Source organism: Stegostoma tigrinum, chromosome 32, assembly GCF_030684315.1.
Source record: "Stegostoma tigrinum isolate sSteTig4 chromosome 32, sSteTig4.hap1, whole genome shotgun sequence".
Classification (NCBI taxonomy): domain Eukaryota; kingdom Metazoa; phylum Chordata; class Chondrichthyes; order Orectolobiformes; family Stegostomatidae; genus Stegostoma; species Stegostoma tigrinum.
The window spans coordinates 34,325,906-34,339,978 of NC_081385.1; the positions used below are offsets into that span (position 1 = coordinate 34,325,906).

Here is a 14,073-nt window from a genome sequence, read left to right on the forward strand (position 1 = left end):
CCTCAAAGGGTTTTACATTTACATCAAATAGATAAGATAAAAAGAAATAAAATGTGGTTATTGGTGAGGGAATGACAAGTTAGAACAATAAGATATGAAGGTAGCATGAATACGCATGAGAAGATGGCAGAAATTGCTCAAAGGAATAAGTGAACAGACTTTCACTCATGGGGAGAAGGGAAAAACAGAGAATCAATATCAGACAAGGAAGGCAGGACTGAGAATGGCTGAGGATGAGATGATGGAAGGTACATGTGAGGGATTTGAATGAGGGAGAATGAGGGGCACTGTGTGAGCGAGAGAATGAGTGAAAGTAACAATGTGAGGTTTGAGTATGGGTCTGGGTAAGAGCAGGGAATATGTGGGGGTGATGGGATTGAGTGTGGATGAGAGTAGAAACATTGAGTGAGGGTGAGGAGGTTGAGAGCAAGTGAGAAGACTGAATGGATCAGGGTGAAGAGACTGAGTGTGGATGAGAGTGAGGAGATTGAGTGACAGTGAGATTATGGAGATGACTGATGAGGAAAACAAAGTTCTTGAGACTGGGGAGGTGAAAATGGCTAAATGATCATTTTTTACTGACGCCGATTGAGGGGAGAGTTTTGCAAATGGCTTGGTGTGGTTCTCCCCCTCTGACAATACCTTTATCACCATATCACCTTCATTTATAGATGACAATAACTCTTACTGGTACACTGCTGCCTACTTGATCTTTCAATAATCACTCATTCCCTGTGCTATCTATTATGAGGAGGATTTGGTGCAGTCACAGTGTTATATCCATTGCAAGTAATAACTTCATTGGAGACTTCCAGAAAAGAAAATCAGATTGTGGCAGCTGCACAATTTGTCCTCAGCAACTCTGCAGTGCCTCACTCAACTTTGTTTATTCTTTGTGTGAGTTTGAATAGTAAATGTTGGCAGTTTATTCAATGCTGAAGGTTTCAGAGCCTGACCTTGATCCACTCCTGGCTACAAATCCACACCTCAGTATTTCTCAACAGGACTCACTGATAGAGTCATTCACCAAAATCTTGGCAGAACTTGGCTTCTTAGATTCAGAGCTAACAAGAACAATTGTAGTGCCACAGCTGCTGCCTGGTTAAAACAAAAACTAGATCTGCGTTTATATAGCACCTTTGAGACCCCACGACACCCTAAGGTGCTTGAAATTTAACCACTTTTCAAGTGTGGCCATGGATGTGATATAAGAAATCAGCTCTTCATTTTGCACAGTGCAAAATCTGTACAGAATCTGTAACAACAATCCAATTGCTACTTTGTTTTTATTTAGCAATGTTGATTGAAAGGTAAATGTTGAAGAAAGGACTGTTGGAACAATTCCCCTGGTTCTCTTTGATGTAACACAACAGGAGCCTTCTGGTTCACTGAAGAAGAGAAGCCAAGGCCTCAGATTATTAATATCTCACTAAAAATAAAAATGCACCTTCAACACATTCTCCCTCTGTCTGTGTGGGTTTCCTTCGGGTGCTCTGGTTTCCTCCCACAGTTCAGGAATATGCAGGTTAGGTGGACTGGACATGATAAATTGCTCTGTGGTGTTCAGGGATGTGCACGTTAGGTGGATCGGCCATGCTAAATTGTCCATAGTGTTCCGTAATGTGCAGATTAGGTGGATTGGCCATGCTAAATTGCACAATAGTGTACAGAAATGTGCAGGTTAAGTGGATTGGCCATGGGAAATTTAGGATTACAGGGATAGGGTGGAGGGGGTTTGGTAGGCTTGGGTGGGATGCTCTTCAAAGGTCCTTGCAGACAACATCAGGCAAACTTTCAGCACTATCGAGATTCTACGATTCTAGGTACACTGCATTAGATTTTCATGCTCAAATGTTCCAAGTGGCATTTGAAATAAGGACTTCTAAGAAAGACCTAAGAAACCTGTCCACTGAACCACAACTGAATGAGAACACCCAATGGTAGAGTTCAAACCCTGGGTCTGATGGTCTTCTGATTCACGAATTCCACAGAACAGTCATATTGAACTCAAGACATTAATTCTGTTTCTCTCTCCACAGATGCCCCCGCACCTCCTGAGTTTCTCATATAGAAAAACTTTGTTTTTATTTCAGACCTGCAGCAGCCACAGTACTTTAGCTTCATTTGATGTCATAGTTACTTTGGCCACGTGGTAGCAATCTTGCTTCTGACTTCAAGGTCAAAGCTTTAATTTTGGAGAGGTTGAGTTCCACTTTTTAATAGGCATGAAGCCAAGGATTGGAATGCACTGTTTATCTGCATAGATTGCTGTAAGTGATATGAATTGAAGGTTGGGCTGAGCAATACAACTACAAGCAGATTATCTGATTCTCTTTCTCTCTTGTGTGTGTGGGATCTTGCAGTGTACAAAATGGCTGTATGTTTACCCCTATAGCAGTGACTGCAATTCAATCAATAATCCCTCAGTGGCGAACTCTTTGGAATTCCTTGAGGTCATGGAACATAGTGGCCATGAAAGTTCTTACTCCAAAGGACCAGGTCATGCATTTACTAACTGTAATGGCATTTTCAATACCAAATCAGTCCAGAGCCATAAACTCAAGTGAATTGTTCAGTCAAATACAATTATATTTTGTCATAATGGATCTGCAAAAATTGAAATCAATTCTGATGAGTACATTTTAATGAGTCCTGAAATTAATTTCTAGAAAATTAAAGCAAGGCATTATACATTGTTGTGATTAAAATAAAATTTCAAACATATTATTTACCATGGAGATTTGAGTGAAAGCAGAATTCAACGTGTCCGCAAGCTTAATCACAGTAACCTACACCCACACTGCAGTGTGTCGGAATGGCCAGGGAAAAGATTCACTTTTGAACTTGGTGCTATCTTAAAGTAAGAACTTCAATGCGTTTATGGGCCTGCCCTTTGTGTTTGGACCGAATGGTTTGGGGGAGGCTCTTGCAATCACCTTCTGATTTTGTGAGCGGAAGTCTCCACCATAATCGAACTGAAATGGTGAAAAGATGAAACAGAAACAGGAGAGGGCTCTTCACTCCGGAGAACCTGCTCCATCATTCTATTTGATCATGGCTGAACTGTATGTCAGTTCCATTTACTTGCCTTTTCTCCAACTTCCTTCACTGAACAATAAATAAAAACTATCAATCGTAACCTTGGGCATTTCAATTGACCCCGTCTCAATTCTCGATATTCGCTACCTTTTGTACAGTAAAAATAACCCTCTTCCTGATTAAATTGCTTGTTTCATATTTAAGGATTACTGTCCTGGAGTCATCGTGTTTAACCTCTTAAATCCTTTGATCGTTTAGGACGCTTCCATGAGGTCACCCAGCAACCTCTTAAACTGAAATGAATGCAGTCCATTGCAATTTGTACTTGAGCAGCTTAAGACCTGCTTTCAATATGGTCTGGAAAAAAAAGCATTCGGTCGGACGAAAACTTAAGCGGAGAGAACAGAAGCAAACAAAACTGGATTATGCATTTACGAAGAAACATCTCAATCAGAGAAAAAAATCCATTCTCCTCACGTTACACCACAGCATCTAACACACTGCATTTGTTTTATTGAAAAATGAGACGAAGAAAGAATTTACAAAGACACAGGCTTGCTCATTGCCCGATGCGAAATCATTGCGCTCACGGGGGTTAATAAAAAAACAAACAAAAAAAAGACTGAAAGAGTTGCTTGCAATTCAAAACCAGTGAGGATAAGCATGTCCCAAGTATCATAAATTTGATCAAATTATAAATTGCTTTTAATATTCCTGCTATTTTACAATGCTACAGTTTTACTATTTATTCCCCAGATAGCATGTTTCAAATCATTTTTATAGAATTTTGCAGATGCTTTGATTAAAATGTGTTTGGATTCTGATGAGACAATTATAAATCTTTCATTACAAGGTCTTGGACTAATTCAAACTGACACATAAAATAGTGTTGAATCCTCTGGAGGAGCAAGTTTTTTAGCCCAAGGCAAGGCGAGACTACTGTGGGATAAATCTCTGAGAATCTGAGAGAAGCAGATTGCAGGGATTAGTGGATTAGAGGCTAGGATTAGCGGATTAGAGGCGGTGTTATTGCTGGAGGAAGAGAGCAGCTGTTGGAGATTCTCTCAGTCCTGATCCGGTCACTCAGTCACTGATCTACCTCACCCCTTCACCACTACTAACACAGCTCGGCTTGCTCAGAAAGTCACAGCAAACCCTTTGCAGTCGCTCCCATTAACAGAGCTTCATGTGAAGCGTTCTGTTGAGGCTTTGTTACTTAACACGTGTGCATTCTACCTTCATCGCTTATATCTCCTATATATATAAATATAAATCTCCTAGACTTTATTATTGCTTGCTATGCCAGACTCTCAGTTCTAATTCCTATATGCACTAAGATAATGTGCACCATCCCTAAATATGTGGGGGGGGGGGGGGCGGGACGCACGTATATACGTAATTAATTGTCAGTGCTTTAGTGTTTCCTCCCTTTATTCATTCATAGGATGAGGGCGCCGACAATTGATTCATGGTCGTCCTTAGACTCTTAATTTCAGATTTTTACTTCACCCAAATGCTACCATCTATAGTGGCAGGATTTGAACCCGTATCCCCAGTACCCATTATCGCAGCCCAGCGATAATACCACAAGGCCAGCACCTCCCTTTTGTATGGGTATGTGTGGGGCTGTGTGTAAGTGTGTATGTGTAGCTGTGTGTGTGTGTGTATTTGAGTGTGGACGTCTGTCTGTGCCCCTCATGAGCCACAATCTCTCGCTGTGTGTTTCCTTTGGATGAATTTACGGCCAAGTGAGGCGGATCCAGTGGGCTGAGAGAGGGACTTGGTGCTCTTTTCTAAAATAAAACATTCTCAGGATGTAAGCAGGGTGAGAATGGTTTGGCCACTGCTCACCGTCCTGTGAGGCTGACGATACAATTGAGTAGCTTGCTAGGTAACGTCAGAAGGTCAGAAAGGAGTCACAGGACGGGAGGCTTTGAGACATTCAACCAGTTAAAGACATTAATAAACTAACTGAGATAACACGGTGTAGAGCTGGAAGAACACAGCAGGCCAAGCAGCATCAGAGGAGCTGGAAAGCTGACGTCTCGGGTCTGGACCCTTCTTCAGGACCGAAACGTCAGCTTTCCTGCTCCCCTGATGCTGCTTGGCCTGCTGTGTTCATCCAGCTCAACACCGTGTTAGCTCAGATTCTCCACCATCTGCAGTTCCTGCTATCTCTCAATAAACCATTGGGTTTTTATCACAATCTGATACATGCGTGGCTACTGTTACTGAGGGAGGGCATGCGAAATGATGTTTTTCGGGGACTAATCTCTTGACATAACCACAACACCAGTTACCCTCTAAACTCACCACAGCTCCCACAGTAGGCTACTTTGTCCCAGGTGAGATGATAAGTTTTCTGATTTATTATAACACACTGACGCTCCAACCTGCCAAATCGTGATAAGTGGCATTTTATTGCGCGCTTCTGTGATTTTCAGGTCGAAATATTTTGTTTTGAGTTTTCTTAGAGGAAAGATACTGTCATGGCATTTGGGGCCGTTCGGCCCATCACTTCTGGACTGGGAGGAGATAAAACCATCCATTTTCCTAAAATAAAAGCCATCAACAGACCAACCTTGCTGGAAAATTTACCAATGTGGGAATGGAGTGAGATCAGGGTCAGAATCGGTGTGATTCCTTCCGTTATTGAACAGCAACTCCCACGAGATTATCTCCGGTTGACGATCTCTCCAGCAGCACGGGAGATCCAGTCCTGGGGATCTCCAGGCAGTAATCAGTCGTCTCAGCGGGAAGGGAACCTCGTGTCTCTGATTGTGAGCACCAGATCCTGGGGGAGGCCAACGTACACTCAGGGGCCAGAAGCCCGGCTAAGAATCGATCGTCCACCTCTTCCCCACCCGGTGTGCTCGCTGCAGACGGGCTGTGCAATGTGGAAGGGGAGTGGGGTCCTCTCCCGGCGCAGTGACTGGGAGTGAGACCTTGGGGGTACATACTCTCTCTGTTGTTAGAACCAAGTTTGGGGACAACAGCGGAACAAGTCCAAACCCTGAAGTGAAGGGAAATGGTGGGCATAGGGAGTTGAATGCCTGGACTCAGGGTTTCCATTTTACACTGACAGTATAACTAACTCCGATCCAAAATTTAAAAAAAAACAGACTCGCAGTACTGAGCAAAGGTGGGGAACTGACTATCCCTGTATCTTCCTAACACCGCACCCCTCTATCAGACAGCTCTCTACAGACACACACCGAGGGGTCACACCCCCAACCCCCACAGTGCTGTTGCTGGGTGTTTATGTTGCTAATTTTTACTGTTCCCGAGTCAATGCCACACTGTGAAACCAACAAAAGCACATTGTCGCCGTCAGAACGCTCGCATTGCTAATTCTCCAGCGTCTCTCTCTCTCTCTCACACACACACACACACAGACCCTGAGGGATTGAAAATGGAGATTTTGGGGCAGACAGAAAACCCCCGAACTATTACGATATTTTCACTACAGCGTTATCTCCACTATTCTTAGCTGAACGCCAGATTCACCCTGAGAATTCACAACTCTGTAACAACTCTGGTTTTTATTCGATTCAGAGACCGGCGCTCACTGTGTGTTTCTCGCCCACTTTAAACTGGTGAAGAGTTACTGGTTATCCTAATCCAGGCTAGTCTCCTCTCTCCTTGTCCCTTCAACTTTCAATTCTGCTCTTTGAAGAGTACAGCGGAGCATGAACACACACACACACACACACACACACAGAGACACTACTTTTGCTGCGAACACATCATTTTCTTGCCACAGATCTAACTAACTGAATTGCTGGCGTTTTGAAGGGCGCAGAGAAGTCGCAAACTTCTGGTGGATTTGACTCTGACAGAAAAGTGCCACCACTCACCCCCCCTCCCCCCCACCCCCCCAAAACAGTACCATCCAGTCCCCAGTCACTGTCTCTGTGTGGCTCTCAGTAACACCCAGCAACCCTCTCTCTCCCCTCTCGTTGCGCACAGTTTCTCCAGTTCCCAGCTCCAGCCTGAAGAGGGAAACTTTCCCTGGGAGGAGCGATCTGTCACTCTGTGCTTTGAGTTATTCCCAAAGCCCGGAGCTCACTCCTGCTCCCGGGAAGTCTATCCCAAACCTTGGAGCTCATTCCCAGAGCCTGTATAGTGATTCGGAACAGTCAGCACCCAGTGGGCGTACTGAGAGAGTAGTAGACCCTACTGCTGGGCAGACACGGGGCAATAGATCCTAGTGGGCATATTGCGAGGGTAACAGACCCTACTGCTGGGCAGACTCAGGGTATACATCCGAGTGGGCATATTGAGAGGGTAATAGACCCTACTGCTGGGCAGACTCAGGGTATACATCCTAGTGGGCATATTGAGAGGGTAATAGACCCTACTGCTGGGCAGACTCAGGGTATACATCCTAGTGGGCATATTGAGAGGGTAATAGACCCTACTGCTGGGCAAACACGGGGTAATAGATCCTAGTGGGCATATTGAGAGGGTAATACCCTCCTTGATATGTACTTTCAGAGGTTAATCCCCTTCCCGGGGACACTGCGAGAGGGTAAAACACTCCCTACTGAGCAGGTGCCTTGGAAGTATTTTAAGAAAAAACTAACATTTTCTTCCCAAAACACACCGTCCACCCCAACAACAGGTAGGGCAACAGAAGGAGTTATTGTCACTGTTCACAGTCAGAGCTCCCAGCTCACAGCAACAGCAAAGATCGCAAATCACAGCAGCCAGAAAAAAGCAACGCAAAGCATGCACTGGAGCTAAATAAAGCAGGGAGTGTGTCAGCTCCTGCCTGCCTCTTACCTTCCCGCAGGAGCAAGGCGATGAACAGCGGGAAAACTGGCCTCATAGCCAGGACTGAAAGCTTGTTCTCCGCTCGCCGTTCCTTGCAGCTTACTGCCTCCACTCCCTGCGCGATTCCTCTCCCTCCCCCTCCCTCTCCCTCTGTCTCTCTCCTTGGACTGACTCAGGATCTGCTCGCCCGTAGTGACTGCTATCTCGCCGCTGTCCTGCTCCTGTGTCCGCTGTTGCCTCGGTTCAGCACCATCTCCTCACCGAGAGTCATTCAGATCCAGCAGAGACAACCCCGCCCACAGAACCAGCTCCTCACCCTCCACGAACACCAATCAAACCCAGCACTAAGCACACCACACAGCCAGAGTCACCCACACTTGCCCTGTGCCAACCTAGCGCTGGACAAGGCTACCGTCTCTGCCCTTACCCAGCTCAGGCAAACTGATGTTTGGGTGATGTTAATATCATTTATTTCAAATGGTACGACAGAAAATTCAATCAGTCTAAGGTAAGGTAGCTGCCCCCGCCCTAACTCAAATTAACTTACCAGCACTGTTTCTGTCACATCCAGTACTTTACCTGCTGAATAGAGTCAGCAATGGAAACACAAATGCTCCCATATGCAATAGATGCTAAGGATAGCATACTCAAACCCACCTAATCATCTTCAGCAGAGAGGAGTCTAGCTCGCTTAGTCTCAGGTTCAGTGGTTAGGGCTTCCACTTCATTGTGCCAATGACCTGATTCCAGCTTTGGGTAACTGTCTGTGTGGAGTTTGCACGTTCTCCCTCTGTCTGTGTGGGTTTCCTCCGGGTGCTCCAGTTTCCTTCCACAGTCTAAATATGTGCAGGTTCGGTGGATTGACCATGCTAAATTGTCCATGGTGTCCAGGGATGTGTAGGCTAGGTGAGTTAGGATGTGGGGCCATGAGGATAGAATAAGATGGGTGCTAAGTATGGGTCGGATGCTCTTCTGAGGGCTGATATAGACCCGATGGGCTGAATGGCCTCTTTCCCTACTGTAGGAGCTCTATGATACAATCAATATCCACACTACAAGACAATATAAACCCAGCTAACTCAGTATACAGTCTTGACTGAAATCTCAAGTTTCAACATTATCAGCAATTACAAACCTAAACCTAAACAAGGCCACGCAACCCAAAGTAATCACCCTTGGGCCATCAAACTCTCAACCACTCAAACCAATGAGAGTGTTCACAACCAGCACGAAGCAAGTCAAACGAACCCAACCAAACTATTACAAGACAATTCGTACTCAACCACCCTTATACGGATGGCACCAGGCTAACCAAACTCACCCCACCCAACAAAGAGGCCAGGCAACATTCAGCAACATGCCCACAGGAAACTGCACATGGGACTCTGATCCTGATAAAGTTTTTGAAAGGCCTAGTAGAAAGCAGCTCCAACCCACACCCTCCCAGCAGCACCAGTTGACACGGTCCCCGAATCTAGAGCATCCATTGCAAACACACATTGGTCAGCATTGCCCTGAGCTCATTTGCAAACTCTGCTCAGTGATTTGGAACAGTCACCACTCCCTGGTGAGCACACCGATTGTAATACGCTCCCTCATGGGCTTATTAAGAGGGTAATTAACCTCTGGTGATCAAACTGAGAGGGTAGTGTCCCCCCTGGTGGTGAGACTGAGAGGGTAAATATGCTCCCAGTGAGCAAACTGAGATGATAATGCCCTCCGTAGTGGCCACAGTGAGGCGGTAATAATCTCCTTGGCAGGTGCACTGGGAGGGTTAGACACGGTAATGAAAACACCTCTGTGCTTGTTCCCTGTGCCAAATATATCCAGTGACTTGTGTATCCAGCACCACCTGCATCCAGCAATCTCAGCATGTTCAAACCCAGATCCAGTCCAGGGAGCCATTCGAACTTGATCTGAAACTAACAGAAAACCGACTAACTCAGCAACTGTAGAAGGAAGCCAACAAGTAACCATTGAAATCCAACATTGGAAATGAACAGAACTTAAACTCATCATCCTGAACCATATTTGTGAAAACCAAAGAGCTTGAGAAATTCATATTTAGCACAAAGACTGAAATTATGTACGCAGCAGTTTCACATCATGCAGGTGCATGGTAATACTCAGAAAATACAAGAAAGTCAACATTTGTAATTCAATCATTCTTAGTATTTATATGTACCACAACCTTATCTACTGGAATATTCTATTAACTTCATGTGAAAATAACTACTTGCCTACAATGCTAGCCTAGCCTGAAAAAAAAACAGCATTTCCAACTCATACAATCTGGTCCCTAATATAGAGGGACATCAGTCTGATTCAAGCATTTCAATTTGGAGTTCTATATATCAAAGACTGAAGCCAGCTGAGGTCTGTGAAACCTCAGCAATCATACTGCAGGATTCGCCTCCCCTCTGCAGCCAAACTGTTCCACTGTGCATATTGCCAGCTGTCAGCATCAATATCGGCTGTACAGGATGTTCATGGAAAAGCGTGAAGCAAATCAGAGTGGAATAATTATCAAAGGGACAATGTGATTATATCCTGAATACCTGATTTAATTAAGCATTTAATTTTCCCACTAGATGTCACTACTACTGTCTGATCCATTATCTGGGCCAGGATTTTTATTTTTCGTGTTTATACCACTGTTACACTTTACTGTCTGCCTCAGGAATTTGGAGCATATGTGGAGATCTGTAGAAAACAAGTAGGGGCCTTTGAAATGTGGATCATGAGACATAGATGAAAAATTCCATTTACTGACCATGAGACAAATGAAGAAGTAATTGAAACTGCAAGAGCAGAAATGAGTCTCACAAATGCGACATCCAGAAAATAAAATGTCAGTATTTCAGTTGTTTGATCTGAGCTGATATGTTACAGAGGCCTCTCCTTGGGGGCAAAGTAGATGGCAGCCTGATCTAGGTGAGGTTGGAGGTCAAATGGCAAAGAGCAGTTGCTGATGAGCTCCTGTTCATATTTGAGGATGGAGTAAAATAGAAGATTGTGGTGCACCCTGACAGTAGATCTCCTGGCAGAATTAGTTTCAAGCTGTAGCAGCAGTGACTTAATTTACAGGAGGAATGACATGCATTGACCACCATGCATCTTCTTTGGATTAGCATTAGAAATAGGTTTATTGTCACATGTATTTAAGTACAGGAGTAAAGAAGTGCAGTTAAAAGTTTACAATGTTGCCCCACATGGCTTCATCTTAGGTACAAAGTGCCCAGGTACGAATCTTCAATATAAGACAGAGAAATAAAGAAAAAAAAAGTTGCATTACCTTACAGTTTTCCATAGTATAATTTAGAAAAAATAAGAACTAAAGTTAAAAAAAGATAGGCACTACAGTGTTTCCATAAAGGGCCTGTAGTAGATTAATGCAAGGGGTCTGGCTGGGCCCATAAGCCTCTGACTGCATGTACCTGGCTACAGTCCAATAATTGTCCCTGCTCTACTCCAGGCTTCCGGCCTACTGGCTGTCCCACTTTGCCCTGAGCCTCTGCTCCACCTTTTCAAAAAAGAACACAAAAGTCAATCTTTAAAACAGAGAGAAGAAAAACGATAAAAGAAGAATGAAAAAGAAAAAGCAGATGATAGAGATCCTGGAAGCTCTCTACTCTGCTGCTGCCATCTTGGAGCTTAGTTTAATGTATCAGGCAAACTATTTTTGGAGCTTCCTCTTTGATCTGTGCAGTTCAATCCCTAATATGACCATAATCCATAATCAACCTCTCTATTTGTTTGTTTGCCTCTCTATTCCATTAAAACAGTGAATATGGGCATGAATTTAGGAATTCCAGAATCTGTCTAGCTTTGGAATTCCTCCTATAGATTTTCAATTAGCTTCAATTCCATCAGATTTAAGGAACAGGAAACAATAGGTGTCATAGAATAGGAATTGTTTAGCCCTGTTGAACCAGAAAGCCAATAGGTTGGAGATGACTGAGGAGGAATTTGGGCATTAGATGACACAGTAAGCATTTGAGCTGCTTATGTAATGCTGTGGCCTCGAAGGTGTTAGACACTGTATAGCAGAAGAAGCAGATTGACACAATAACATCATACTCAAGTTCCCCAACAGTATTTTGTGAACTCAATGGCCTTGGAATTATCAGGCAGAAAAATTGCCCACAGATTATTAATGTGTTTCTGAAATACCTTTGCCAGCTAGTTTATTGATAACGTCTCTGCAAAAATAATCACCTTAAGCGAATTCTTTCAAATGCAGTAGGTGTTGACATCACCCACAAGACCTAAATCCATAAGTATCAATGATGGACAGGGGACAATTTAGAATCCAGATTCTGTGGTAGTGTAGTGTTGACTTTACTGGATTAACATTTCAGGGTCCCACTTTTCTGTTTGCTCAAATCCTACTGTAGAACCTGAAAACAATTGATTTTTTTTAAAATGTGTAAATCAAAAGTGTCAGTGATAGTGGCCATGAAAATTTTAATTATTAATTGTTAAAATAGGAAATCTGCTGTCCTTACTGACTGGTAGTCGGGCTGACATGTCAGTTTCCACACTGTATGACTCTATCATTCTGATCTAAATGTGACTCAGATCCATGGCAATGTTGATTCCTAGCTGCCCTCTGAATTGTCCAGTCAAGCTATTTAGTTCAAGGGCAATTGGGCATGGGTAACAAATGCTGGTCTCAACAATGATGCCAATGGCTTTTAAAAATGGAAAGGAGAAATGGGTTCCTTGAAAATGAAGTCGCAAGTAGATAGGATAGTGAAGACGGCATTTGGTATGCTTGCCTTTATTGGTCAGTGCATTGTGTATGGGAGTTGGGAGGTCACGTTGTGGCTGTACAGGACATCAATTCGGTCACTTTTGGAATACTGTCTGCAGTCCTGGTGTCCTTGCTATAGGAAGGATGCTGTGAAACTTGAAAAGGCTCAGAAAAGATTTACGAGGATGCTGCCAGAGTCTTAGGGAGAATTTGATTAGGCTTGGGCTATTTTCACTCGAGCATCAAAGGCTGAGGGGTAACATTATAGAAATTTATAAAACCATGAGGGGCATGAATAGGGTGAATAGCCAAGGTCTTTTTGCAGGGTGGAGCAGTCCACAACTAGAAGGCATTAGTTTAAGGTGAAAGGGGAAAGATTTAAAAGAGACCTAAGGTATACCATGATAACAAAGTGTGAAGCTGGATGAACACAGCAGACCAAGCAGCATCTCAGGAGCACAAAAGCTGACGTTTTTGGCCTAGACCCTTTTCAAGCAGAGGGTGGTGAGTGTATGGAATGAGCTGCCAGAGGAAGTGGAGGAGGCTGGTACAATTACAACATTTAAAAGGCATCTGGATGGATGTACGAATAGGATGGGCTTAGAGGGAAAATGGGCCAAAAACTGGCAAATGGGATGAGATTCACTTAGGATATCTGGTTGGCATGGAATTGGATTGAAGTGTCTGTTTCCCTGCTACTCGTCTCTATGCCTGTATGATTCAAAATAAAAAGTGATAAAATGTTACAGCATTGAAGGAAATCATTGGGTCCTTCATAGAAGTCCTTTGAAAGAACAACCTAATTAGCCCAATTCCCTGCCTCCATGTCTGTGCAAATGTTTCATCTGTATGTACACATCCAGATTGCTTTTGAAAGTTATGACTGAATCTGCATTGACCTCCCTTTTAACATTCCAGGTCAAGTTATTAACCAGTTGAGGTCTCCCACTGCAAAATGCCAATCAAACTGTCCTGCTCAGAAACAGGTCCCGATGTTGGGTTTTCCCATTTTGTGAAGCTTACACATTCACCTGGCAGATCTCATTGCTAGGTTGGAAAATTCGTCAGTACATCACACGGTCATTAATATCAAGACCGTACAAATGTCAGCTCAGCTCAGGTGCTGGGCACTGCCATTTCTAGGTCAGAAGATAATTGATTCAACATACACTCCAGTTTATGCATACATAATCTGGGCTGCTGATCCAATGCAAAGTAACAAAGAAATAATTTTGATTTGTACAGTGCCTTTCATGACTTGAGAGCAGCCTAGCAAAATGAAGTTGTCATTACAGTTCACTGAAGAAGTCTAAGTTGCTGCGGTGACAACAATGATATAATCTGGAGCTACGGATGGAGTAAATTTCTTCAGGCTGGTCAGGAATCTTTCCTTCTCTTACCACCTGCCATTGGTGCATGTTGAAGGATCTATAAATTGAACTTCAACCTGTTTAGTCATATTATGAGCACACCTTCCTCAGTCTACTGGTCTTGGAGTTGGA

At 43.7% G+C, this 14,073-nt stretch overlaps 1 protein-coding gene across 2 annotated transcripts in view; it reads right to left on the minus strand.

The window, feature by feature from the left end:
- kirrel3a (kirre like nephrin family adhesion molecule 3a) overlaps positions 1-8,125 on the minus strand; it is a 564,427-nt gene extending 556,302 nt beyond the window's left edge. The window contains exon 1 of one of the 2 annotated variants that reach the window (XM_048562289.1): positions 7,825-8,125. In XM_048562289.1, coding sequence (XP_048418246.1) covers positions 7,825-7,870 — 46 coding nt within the window. In that variant the 5' untranslated portion in view covers positions 7,871-8,125. The remainder of the gene's footprint in view (positions 1-7,824) is intronic. The other variant, XM_048562290.2, reaches the window with a different exon arrangement.
- Positions 8,126-14,073: the final 5,948 nt, after the last annotated feature.